The sequence below is a fragment of the Scomber scombrus genome, chromosome 8 (genome assembly GCF_963691925.1).
Source record: "Scomber scombrus chromosome 8, fScoSco1.1, whole genome shotgun sequence".
NCBI lineage: Eukaryota > Metazoa > Chordata > Actinopteri > Scombriformes > Scombridae > Scomber > Scomber scombrus.
Genome location: NC_084977.1, coordinates 13982262 through 13995070, shown reverse-complemented (window position 1 = coordinate 13995070; position 12809 = coordinate 13982262). Strand labels below are relative to the sequence as shown.

General features: G+C 42.1%; 1 protein-coding gene across 1 annotated transcript; it reads left to right on the top strand.

Annotated features, from left to right (window-relative positions):
• Positions 1-523: 523 nt before the first annotated feature.
• ankrd24 (ankyrin repeat domain 24) lies at positions 524-12300 on the top strand. Its single transcript, XM_062424278.1, has 21 exons — positions 524-592; positions 857-987; positions 1431-1519; positions 1634-1698; positions 1839-1896; positions 2027-2097; positions 2252-2358; positions 2849-3021; positions 3630-3652; positions 4612-4738; positions 4859-4974; positions 5134-5263; positions 5442-5620; positions 6472-6635; positions 7448-8193; positions 8284-8600; positions 8991-9224; positions 10403-10579; positions 10675-10839; positions 10960-11025; positions 12232-12300. The coding sequence occupies exons 1-21, from the start codon at positions 524-526 to the stop codon at positions 12298-12300; spliced, it is 3276 nt and encodes a 1091-aa protein (XP_062280262.1).
• Positions 12301-12809: the final 509 nt, after the last annotated feature.

The following is a 12809-nucleotide window of genomic DNA, read 5'->3' as shown; positions in this document are numbered from 1 at the left end:
GTGTGTGTGTGTGTGTGTGTGTGTGTGTGTGTGTGTGTGTGTGTGTGTCAGATAGATAGAGAGAGAGAGTGCAGTGGAGAGATTGGCTATATGTTCCTGCTAGCTAGACCAGGACGAAAGGTAGCTGTTTTGGATGCAGACGGGGAGACGTTGTTATGAGGAGAGAGAATAGAAGTCTTACTCAGCTTCGTTAGAGGATTCTGAGGATAATGTACATTTTCTAGCACGTAGATCTGTGTTGTGATGTTGCTCTGACCTCTATAGGATAGCTATCTGGTAGAAACCTAGATGATTTCTCTACATTATCTGGATTGAGTCTGTATGTTTGTTATGTAGCCAGGCAGCAGTGTATATTGTCAGGCAGGACATACAGTGGTGGCTCGGTACTCTATAGCTGTGTGTGTGTGTGTGTGTGTGTGTGTGTGTGTGTGTGTGTGTGTGTGTGTGTGTGTGTGTGTGTGTGTGTGTGTGTGTGTGTGTGTGTGTGTGTGTGTGTGTGTGTGTGTGATGCCCTACGAGCATAATGGATCCCCAGCAGCCTGTTTTTAGCCTGATGAAACGGTTCTGTTGTTTCAGCCTGCTGCCACTGCCTGTAGGTATACTCTCTCTATATCCAATAATCATAGGAATAAGAAAGGAATTATCAGAATTGTTCTACTGTTTGCAATGTGTATGTCCTAAAAGTTTTTGTCAAACTCTTGCATCCTTTTCAATGATCTTAATAATATTTTCCACATCATCACTGGTTGTTGCCCAGTCATCCATGGTTTTGTATGGTATGTGATATGCAGCGGGGTATCAGTTTTCATTGGGGCATCTCAGGGTGGTGATCTGTCCTTTGGCTTGGCCCCCTCAGAGTCAAGACTGGAGTAAGAGTGATGAGAGGCTCATGCAGGCTGTGGAGCAAAATGAACCTGACAAAGTCTCTGCCCTCATCGTCAAAAAAGGCCTCTGTCCCACCAAGCTGGATGCTGAGGGCAAGTCGGTGTAAGTTGCTCGCCACATTTTTATCATTCTTAGTTACCCGAAGTAATTCAATTGTTATTTTTAGTTGTTTTCATTCCCAAAGTTGCATAACATTTATATTCCTTATTTTATTTTAGTTATTGCTACTTCCGATGATAACATAATTTCCTGCACAGTAGATTCATTTTCCAAGGAAAGACCTACCCAACACTTGGTGTTAAGAGTTTTGCCCTGAAATGATCCATTATGGATTATGTTTATCAATCCAATTTGTTAACAGTTTTTTATACATCCTCTTTTGGTAAATAGTAAAGTTTTATTCTCATTTTGAATCATTTGTGTAAAATACAATTTTAGAAAAAAAGACTACTAATTATTTAAAATAGCATGCAAGCTTAAAAATAAATGCTTATTACTTTACTGTGTATAATGCATGCTAATATACCAAATTGTCCCCATGGCAGGTTCCATCTGTGTGCATCTCGAGGGCGGCTTGAGTGTCTGGAGGTCATAATCTCTCATGGAGCAGACCTCAACATCACTGATGGTGCTGGTACGGTATTTTATTAACAAATCTTCATATCATATCTTACGAGTGAAGGCTGTGTTATCAAATGTGTCATGGACTGTTTACAAATGTCTGTTCTTCTTAACTGACTGACTCCAGGCTTGAGCGCCCTTCACCTTGCAGCCAAATATGGCCAGTCAGAATGTTTAAAGAGACTCTTACAGGTAAAACACAGCATGATAACATAGTTAGATTAATGAATGTATACTTTAAATTATGAATAGAATAAGTACTTGGCAAGCAAGAAAATCAAAAGTGTAATTATCACAAATTGTCCATCTTTTGCTGTTACCTTCCTTGACAGGAGAGATTAGCAGTAGATTGCACAGACAGCATTGGTAGGACACCACTTCATCATGCAGGTAAAAGTTACAATACTACAATATAAAAATCATTGTTCTTACATAACAGTTGCATAAAACAATCAAAAAATCAATGCATTTTATGATGTAAATATGGTAAAATAACCATCATTTTGATCATTTTCTGCAGCGGTCAGTGGTTGCTTGTCCTGCACTGAGACCCTGTGGGACTTTCAAGCCAATCTAGATGTCCAGGATGGAGTAGGTTTAATTGTCTGAAATTTGACCTGAATTTTTTGTCAATGTGAGATAAGATCATTAGTGACTGTTATTTGCTCCTGCTCATGTCAAACACATTATTCAACACCAATACAGGTCCGTGATATTAAGATGATTGTGTGTGTTTTTCTCTCAGGACGGGGCCACCACACTCATCCTGGCAGCTCAGATGAGCAGAGTGGAGCTGTGTGTCTTTCTTATGGGTCGAGGTGCCAACGCAAACATACAAGACAACCAGGGAAGGTACTCGATTGTTAATGTTAAACTCTTCCTCTGTGTCCTCTGGCATAGTCTCACTGTTGCCCCTGCTGAAACCTTGACAGATGGAGTGGCATATAGTGTCAGACAGCCCCAGTCTGCCTGCTGAGGCACACTGGGACATGATGAAGCTTCTTTGGCTAAGCTAGAACCAAACCAAAAAAAGCTTTCTAGGATTATTCTCACAGTGGTGGCGTTGTCTGAGAATAGAAGAAGGATTTCATGTAGGATGTTTCCAGTTGCCTGTTTCATATCTTCAGAATCTTTGACCAAGACTAGAAATTAAGTTCTATGTGTCTTAGTGTAGGTTAGAAATGACTGACAGGCTAATGGTCAGTAGGGTTTAAGAGACCAAATAAGTACCACTGTGAAACAATACAGTATTAGTTTTGATGACTTGTAATAGTATTGTTACTTTGCTCAGTGTGACTGATTTTTAAATAATAATTTTATATGATTGTGTCTGGAATTTTAGGTCCGCATTGATGTTGGCCTGTGAGAGTGATAGTGTTGAGACAGTAGAGGCTCTGCTGAGAGGTGGGGCCAACACACAGCTGGATGACGCCCTTGGACACAAAGCCGCTGATTACGCCACAAACACAGGCAACCAACGTATCATACAGATGTTGCAGGATGGAGCACCCCCAGGTACAGTATGAGACCTGAAATGTTTCTTTATTTGAAGAGATAGAAGATTTCCTTTGATAATTCATTCTTTCTATGGTTGAATTGTTATGAATCAATCCTAGTTAGTTTCGATCAGTTAGATTTAATCAAGTGCAAGAAATGAAGCAGTTCATGACAGCATCAGACCCAGTGTTTGGCTCCTGCTTGTGGCTGTGCTGCTCTGGATGTTTCACTGCTCCCCCAGGAAGTTACTGTAATAGAAGGAAGTGAATCAGGGGGACAGCTGGGTGTGATTATGAAATGGGGGTTAAAAAAAACAAAGAATACAGTCTTGCTCCACTTTTATCTCCCAACAAAGACTTTGATGATATATGAAATACAGATGTGTGGCTTGTGAGAAAAGAGATGGATGAGAGAATTTGGCGTGCAAATGATTCCTGAACGCATTAGTTTTTGTTCTATAATTGGAGACTGTGGTGGATTTCCTATGACATACATGAATGGCACTAATATAAATGACATGTTAAAAAAGTGAGAGGGAGTGCGTGTGTATACGCTTGTGTATGTGCTTCACATGCACCTCTTGCTGTAGACGTTGAAGTTTTGTCTCTTTCCTCTTGCGTACGCAGTCCCTGAGGGCGCAGGAGAGGAGGTAATGTTGCATAGCTGTGTGTTACATCACTCTCTCCATCAATGAGATCATGGCCCACTCTGGGTCATGGCCCACTCTGATCATATTGTGCATGTTTTCCAATATGAGGTCATTGTTTTTGTGAGCTGCTTTCTTTTTGTTGGCTTTCATTCCCCTTTGTTACTGAACCTGAGTCTTATCTTAGTTTCCTCCATTTTCCCGTTTAAGTTGTGCTTGACCTCTGCATGTCTGTGATCCCCCCCTCCCCCTACACCACGCAGCCCCCCCAAGTCCCCTCAGGCGCCTCGTCATTGCAAGGGGGGACTACCCCCCGCAAACGGAAAGCTCCTCCACCTCCGCGCTCTCCTCTCCAGGTACTGTGAGAAACATTTCAGTTGATGGAAAGCTTTACATACATTCAAAAAAGTAATTGGTTTCCAGCCATTTAGTGCTCCTTTTAAAAAGATCCAATGTCCACTACTGCTTCAATGTCTGAATATCATCTCATGTTGCTTATGTCTGCATTGTGAGTGATTTTCCTTTACTAGAATGTTTAATTTCAGTCATTTTAGAAGATGGAGAAAATTCCTTTGGTCCTTTGATAATTCTTTTGGTAATATCTATGTAATAGATCATTGCTTCTCAAGAGATTCATTAAGAAGGCAAGTGCATTTCATACACAGGAGCAACTCAATGTGCTATACATAATAGCAAAATATCAGGGGATGAATTTGAAACATTAAAGCATACAATTAAAAAAGAAAACCCAATTATAATAAAAAAGAATACAAAGTACAAAAAAATAGAAAGAGAGAAGAAAACAAAAAGCTAGACTAAAATAGAGCTTAAAATATTAGAGTGCAGTATAAAATAATGATTTGCTTTAAAATTATTAAAAGAACATACAGTGCAAATGAAGAAAGTATCACCTCTGTAATGACTCATAGAGATTAATTTCATTCTGTTATCCCATCACCATCATCCAGGGTTTGCCACCCTCTCCACAGCCCCGGAGTTCTGTTCCCCCTGCCCGCTCCCCTGAGCCTCAGTCCCAGTCCCAGTCTCCCTCTCCTCAGCCTCCAGATTCACAGCAATCAGCCCAGGTTAGTGGCGTAAGTCTTTGTTTCTTTTTAGACTTTATTCTTGCATTGCTGCTTCATATGATACATTTGTTCATCTGGCAGATTCTATTTTATTGCCTTTTTTGTGGTTGTCTGTGTCAGTCAGAAGATGAGGAGGTTTTTGAGGAGATTCGGCGGCTGCGTCTGGAGAGAGGCCGCCTGCTCCAGAGGATTAAAACATTTGAGCAGCAGCAACAAGCTGCTGTCTCTGCCATGGAGGAGGTACTACACTGCAGGCAGCACATACACCTCTTCTTATTTCTGCTAAATGTTTCATGTTTTATTCAAACCTATAACTATTCATAAAGTTCTTAGTGCGCATTTGTATCAGATACAACACTGTATGGTGTGTATGTGTGTGTGTGTGTGTTCGCACTCTAGTTGTCCCAACTAAAGCAACGTCTCGAGCAGTCAGAGGCAGAGAGGGACAGGCTGCTTGAGGAGCTGAAAGGACTCCAGGGTATTGGGGCCAGTGACTCTGAGGACATGGATGAAATGTTTGACTTCCCAGGTATGTAATCTGTGTGAACATGTACACCTTAGGCCCTGCAGAGCATACATGTTATTTAATGCATGTATCACCATTATACAGCAATGGCATTACTTCTACAAAGCTTTCTATATGTGCCTATGATGTCAGGAAATACACAGATTGATTTTTGTTGTGGTTTTTCAACTTTCCCCCCTAGAGAAGCTGCTCTCCAAGCGCTCCAGAGCTTCCCCTGTTCAGGATGAGGCCACTTCTCAAGGGAATATTGACTCAGCCAGCCCCTCTCCCTCCCCTGCAGACCCAGGAACTGTGGCAGAGCTGTGCAAACAAATAGAGGAACTTACCTCAAAGAACTCTGAACTTGTTCTCAAAGTGCAGGTAAAGTCATGCAAAGTACACACTGACATTAACTTGAAAGAAAAAGACAGAGAAGATAACTAATTCACCCAACATGTATAAACGTAATCACACACCCTCACTCATCACTCATGCAAACACACACACACACACACACACACACACACACACACACACACACACACACACACACACACACACACACACACACACACAACACACACACACACACAGAGACACACAGACACACACAGACACACAGACAGACAGACAGACAGACAGACACACACACACACAGACAGACAGACAGACACACACACACAGAGTACAAGGCCTGTCTAAAGAGGATAAATTGATAGTGACGTGATTATTAAATGGTTCTGAGTAAGATGAAGATGCTATCTAAAGAGTAGCTGAGTGTTCCTGACTCAAGCATTAGCCATGACCACTTAAACTGTATGATGTCACACTCTGTAACACTAATGCACTGAGGCAGTTGTGTGTGGGCAGGTATAAATAGAACAAAACAGCGTCAGACAGGGGGGGGGCATTTTGTGGACATTCTTCACTAACTGAGTCATGCTGGTTGTTATATTTCAGCATATCTCTTTCTTTTTCTGCATTAATATTGAAATGTTTTTTTAAATCTGTCCCACAACTATATGGAAGAGCAATACTAAAAATGGGGGAAAATGTAATGATGGTAATACCCTTTCTGTTATGTTAAATGTTTTGTTTATTATTGATACAGTATATGTATATTTTGTGCATTTTCAGCCTATGTAGTTCAAATGTTGATGGACAAACAGTGCAAGTCATTGTCATATGTTAACCTCCACAAGCTACCATATATTTCACTGTGTGGTCTATAGATGCTGGAGATGTTTGAGAAGGATGACACAGACATGCAGAGCTCCAGCCCAGACTTTGTCCCCATAGCTCAGTATGAGACCATTAGGAAAGAGTTGGAAGCCCTTCAAGAGCGCTTCTCTAAGGCCCAGGCTTCAGATGAGGCCTCCAGTGTGGTGGAGGAGGGGTAAGATTGATTCATATCATACAGGCTGATTTACAGCTAGCAAACTGAAGTAGTCATATCAACTCACATTCACAGGAATGCTCCTATATTGAATCAGGCCTTTATTGTTAGATTTGCACACCTTTGCAAGTATCAATTACCAAACCTCAGCGTTGTCTAGCTCTAGCCTCTCTCAGGGCCATTTTCAAAAGTGCTGAGTACTGAAATCTTTTTTTGCAGCATGCTGGAGGCTGAGAAGGCATAAGGGCTAAATGTATTTGATGGTCTCTTGATCCCAATTACAAGACATGTTGTGTTTGTCTAACATGTTTATCTACTATACTGTGGAGTAGTAGAATGAAAAGAGCCAAAATATAAGTGTATTTATGTCATCACAGGTTGTATGTTTCAATAATAGTGGTAATGTGTCATTCACTGTATGATGTAATACTAAAACAATTAGTCAGTTTATACATTAGTTGATTGGTCAATTGACAGAAATGATTTGTCCACTATTTTGATACACAATCACCCATTTCAGTTATTTATTAGAAAAATTCAAAACGTCTTCAGTTTTTTTCCTTCTTCAATGGGAGTATTTGCTTCTTCTCTCTGTTTTATATAATTGTAACTTGAATATCTTTGGGTTGTTTGATTTTTTTTCTTATAGTCTAAGTGATAATCATCAAAAAAAAAATTCACAGATTTATTAATATTAGGAATAATGAGTTGCATGGCTACATGATGCCAACCATGTTTCCTGAGATGCGACTGATTTGATGATCTTTGTCAAGATTGATAATCAGTGTCTCGTTCTGCAGTGGTGAAGAGAGGTCTCAGGAAGGAGATGTGGATGCAGAGAGTTTGGAGGTGCTGAAAGAGAAGATGCATGGGTTGGAGGAGCAGTTGGCCAACTCTCAGTCTGAGCTGGAGGAGATGAAAGAGCAGATGCGTCTTGGGGTGCTTTCTGTGGCGTGCGGTGAAGGGGATACTGCCACGACAGGTGCTGGGACAGGAGGCGGGTCTGCAAATGAGGGTCCGAGCCAGGAGACACAGCAACTGAGGGTGAGGGAGCTAGAGGAGGAGCTTGCTAAGAGACAGGGCGAGGCAGATGGTCAGAGCAGCCTGGACAGTGACACAATCAAACAGCTGAAGGAGAAACAAGAGGAACTCCAAGCTGCCCTGGCCCAGAAAGACAGCGAAGGCGAAGAGACAGAAACAGTGAAGTGCCTCCGTGATAAAGTGGCTGAGTTGGAGGCAGCACTGGCAGAGAGCAGGACAGCAGGGAAAGAGGTAGGAGCAGCAGGAGATGGAGGTCAGGTACGTCTCCTTCAGGAGCGTGTGAGGGAGCTTGAGGGGGACCTGAGGAAGTGTGTGCCCCGATCAGAGTTAGAGGAGGTGCAGGTGACTCTTGGTCTGCAGTGCGAGCAGCTGGCCAGGGAGAGAGCGGATGTGGCTAGAAGACTTAACGACTCTCTAATAGAGCTGGAGAGGCTCAGGCCTCCTCCACACGGTGAGGAGGAGGAGGAGGAAGACGAAGAGGAACACTCAGAGAGCTCAGAGCCTTCAGTCACATCAGGTGGGATGTGTATTTTTTTCCAATTACAGTAATCAAAATACTCATTTTGTTTGGTCAGTTCTGTGAATGATTATGCTTCTGTCCAATCAGAGCACTCCAGGCGCACCCTGGCAGCAGTGAGAGAAGAATTGGAGGTAGCGAGACAGGAAGCAGCCCAGGCTCTGGACTGCCTGTGTGCAGAGCGGGAGGGCCGGGCACAGGACGCCCTACAGCTGAAAGATGCGGTGCCGCTGTCAAAACACAAGGAAGCGCTGTCTGCAGTGTCCGAACAGCTAGCTCAGACACTGCAGGAGCTGCAGGAAGAGAAGAGCCTCCGGGGCCAGGCTGAGGAGCAGGCTGCCAGAGCAGAGGTCAAACTACAGGCCATGCAGGACGCCATACCCAAAGAGGAGCATGAGAGAATCAAGGTCAGCTGTGAAGTTCACACATTTTATGATAAGAATGATCAAAATAAATAGTTTAGGCAGAATCATTTTGAAGAGCAGGTATTTGTACAGAGGAGAGGGCCCAATTTGATATAAAGTAACTCAACTGTTCCTATCCATTTTAAGAAGATGTCTTAAGAAAACTGGTCTAATATACAATGCATTCCTGTGCATTGTCTAACAGATGAGCATACGGTTGATTGTTTTTACTCTATTTAGGTTCCATAAGAAATTTGGGGGATTCATTATATTTGTAAGAAAAGATACCGGGACATAAATTGGGGGGAAATAAATATTAAGCCAAACGGGGCAAATTTCATGAGTGAAATACACATTACACATCAGGTAATACTGCTGTTTCCCACATTGTAGGCAGAGCTTCAGCGCTCCCTGCAGGCCAGTGAGAGCAGTGCAGCAGCAGCTCAGGAGGCTCTGAGTGAGAAGGAGATGGAGCTGAGAGAGCTAAAATCCCAAAAGGCTGCAGAACAGGGTCTTATCTCCAAGGAGGACCACGAGGGCCTGCGTCTCTCTATGCAGGCTGAGATCAACGCCATAACGGCCCGCTTCAATGATCTCAACCGCAAACATGAGAAGACCTGCACTGAGGTGTGTGTGTGTTCACACATGCACTCATTTGTGTGTTGTAATATTGTCTGCCTTCTCCAATCTCTTCTAATGCTGTCTAAAGTCACATTAGATGTTATTGTGTTTTCCACAAAGAGAGCTGTGTTCCATGAAGACCTCTTTCCTGTATCTACATTATTCATATCTATGTTACTTTCTCTATTCAGTACCTCCATCTGCCTCATTCATCTCCCTGTATATGTGCTTATTGATGCACTAGATTAGTGTTGTATGTGCATTTTAGGCTCCTTAGGATGATCCAATTTCCATTATCTTTCCACATATGTAGTGGCATTGATGAAAGCAAAGTTCTTCCACAGATAAATGATCTCATAATGGGCTTCTGTGTACTTCATGAATTGAGCCCTGCTAAACGTAGAGAACATTTTATCACAAAAACCTTTTTGGCACACCTCCAACCATAAAATGTAATGCTGCTAGGCACTTACACACACACACACACACACACACACACATACACACACACGCACACACACACACACACACACACACACACACACACGATCATGTAAATTCCTTTTGGTAATGACAATATACTTACAAAGTCATACTAACCTGTATATACGAAACACTGTTGAACATGGCACCGAAAGTAAATGTGCATGCCCAGGTTACTGCATTTATTTGCAATGCAGCGTGGGTGTATGAAGATCAAAGAGAAAACTGTTTCCAAGGGAAACTGGAAATTCCCAAGAGCAAAAACTCTGAGAACAATGGTTGTGGGAATAACTATTCAGAAGATGATATATTTAAGATTTTGCTAAGAAAATGTAATAAAAAAATAGAAAGAATAAATGGTTAGATGGTATTTTCATCCACTAAATGCATAAAACTACAGTTAATTTCCATGATGTCATGTAGTAGAAGCTGGTGTTTGACAAGTCCATGTTCAAGTAAGTACTGAATCCACAATAGATTAGGAGCTTTGTTTTTTTTTCTACAAGTGTATATTTCTGTCTCTATGAAAATTTCCATATTAATTACCTCAGCAACCATACTGTCCATTTTAAGTAAATATCAAACTTTACACCTCTGTCATTGCTTGTGGCTCAATATAAGCCAGAAGCATCAGGCTGTGAGAGAAATGCAGACAGCATTGATATAGTGACAATGTGTCGCTGGTGGTTTTACTGATTTAGGTGTTCCAGGTGCAGAGAGAGGCTCTCTTTAACAAGAGCGAGCGGCAAGTTGCTGAGTCCCAGCTGGCCACAGTGCAGCAGCAGCTAGCACAGTTACAGTCTCAATCCAGCCACATCCAGGAGCTCCATAAAGACATCCAGGAATCTCAAGGCCTGGTCAAGGAGAAGGACCGCAAGGTGAGAGATCACAAGGCCAGTTCTGACAACTGCTGCTGAAGCACCTGCGAGGTGACACTGAAGTGAATAAAACTGAAGTATCTGTGTTTGCACAGATAACAGAGCTGTCGAAGGAAGTGTTCCGGCTAAAAGAGGCACTGGGAGCTCTGTCACCTCCTCTCGGCATTACCTCCTCCTCTTCCTCATCCACCCATCATGGTAACCCTGGGCAGCAGATGGCGCTGCAGAACAGGATCAGCATACTCACCCAGCAGCTCCAGGTGAGAACATAATTTTAGAGTGAGAAGGAATATGATTTTGAATAATCTTTTTCAGTATAGGTTATCATGGTCATGTATCATCTTCACATGGCAGTAACATTTTCTTTTACCTTTTTTCAGGATTGGGAGAGAAAGCACAAACAGGTGGTGAATGCATATCGTTCCCATTTACTGGCAGCCGTACAGGTCAGTTGAAGGCATATTGACAGTCAAAAAAAGGCTGAGGCACAAGCATGCCAGAGCACACATTACTTAACATTTACATAGGCTTCAACCTTTGTTATGTAATATTTATTTAGTATTTCCATACGTGCATGTCTGAATATGTGGGCACTTGAGCAAATATAGTGTATGTATGTATGTATGAATAGATTGGTCCTCCTCTGTGGTGCAAACAGTAAGGAACAGGCAGGCTCTGTTGACCATCTCTGCTTACCAGACAAAGTGGATGAAAATTCAGATTTAGGGAAAAGGGTCTCCATTTACTGTCTCGTTCACTCTCTTCAGTCACATTAAGAAGTCGACGTTGGTTGTAAAGACAGATTGTTTGTGTGTAGTTGAACTTTGAGAAAATTGTTTGCTACTCTTGGCATGTAGAGGTTGTCATTATAAGGTGCATATGTTAAAACATGTACCAAAGCTTTGTGCTTGAACCTTTCAAGCCTGCTATTCATTTTGGGCAGGGTTGGGCACAGGGTGGGCTGTCCTCTGTCTGTGGTACATCTGGCACTTACTAGTGTGCCAGCCAGGTCAGGGGCTTCAGTTTCAATTGTATAGGCTGTCACTGTTCCCACTTATTCCTCCTACATGTATAGGAGGAGCGCAGTGCAGCTTGTTATTCAGAATGAATTTCCAGTTTTGCTGCTTGAAAAATGTATTTGATTTATTCAAAGATCTCTAGTGCCAGCCTTGATAGAATGCACATAGGCACAAAAGCTCCCCTGGGTCTGTTTTTCACACTTTGAAAGAGGCTTCAGTGTCATTGTCAAGTTGTGGTAGATCTGCACAACTGATTGTATAATCAGCAAAAGTAATTAGCCTCCACCTCCTCTTAGTCAGCATGATGAGTAGCTTGGGGATTGCTAGTCATACTCTATATCTTTTTACAGTGGGTGTGTTAGGGTGACCAAGTTGGTTCTTCATCTTGTATCAGTTACAGGGGTGACACAGATGTATGGTTGACTCCTCCTTGTCTTGCTCCCTATTGAAGGAGGTAAAAGATGGGAGTTTCTATAAAAAGATGGGTTCTGCTGAAGGCTTGTTGTTCTGCTTTGATTGGCCAAACCCATAAATCAGTCAGTCTGCTGTTTTGCTAAGGGCAGTAAATCTGTTACTTATGAGGGCTCTGGCTATAATTTTTATTTTCTGACATTGTTGTCTGCTGCCCAACAGGGCCGAATGGATGAAGAAGTCCAACATTTGCTACTCCAGATCCTGAGGATGACACAGCAGGGAAACTGAGCTTAACAGCATCTGCAAGACTCTCTTCAGTTCTTCCACAGGTCAGCATAAAGCAGCTCCAGTACAGCAACCTGTGGAACCAGTATCACAGACACCTCTTCTAGGAAGCCAAATACAACTGATATGTGGTCAGATATAGCTGCATGCATACAATACAATTAACTAAACTACAGCCTTAAGGCTTGACTGATAACCAAGCAGTGAAGAAATCGAATTGTGGAGTGCCTTTATAGTTAAATGAGAGCAGCTTATATGTCAGGGTTTTATGGTAGCTGAAACTGAATGTGGATACACAGTGGTCATTTAGAAGATGGAATCAGGTACATTGAATCAGGTGTTGAGCCTACTGATTTTATATAACATTGTTTTAATAAAATTGAAAAACAAATTGCTCTGCTGTTGATCCTGTCATTTGTAACTTGGTTCATGCATAAATACAATTTCTACACTGTCCTTCACATCTATTTTAGGTGATGGAAATCCAAAGTCTTAATTTGGATTGAAGCACG

Bases quoted from the DNA above. Each gene is read 5' to 3' on its own strand.
- ankrd24 (XM_062424278.1), top strand. From the start codon at position 524: ATGGATCCCCAGCAGCCTGTTTTTAGCCTGATGAAACGGTTCTGTTGT. The intron at 3,653-4,611 runs GTAATGTTGCAT...CCCATCACCATC, and splicing joins CTGAGGGCGCAGGAGAGGAG to ATCCAGGGTTTGCCACCCTC. The intron at 5,621-6,471 runs GTAAAGTCATGC...TGTGGTCTATAG, and splicing joins AACTTGTTCTCAAAGTGCAG to ATGCTGGAGATGTTTGAGAA.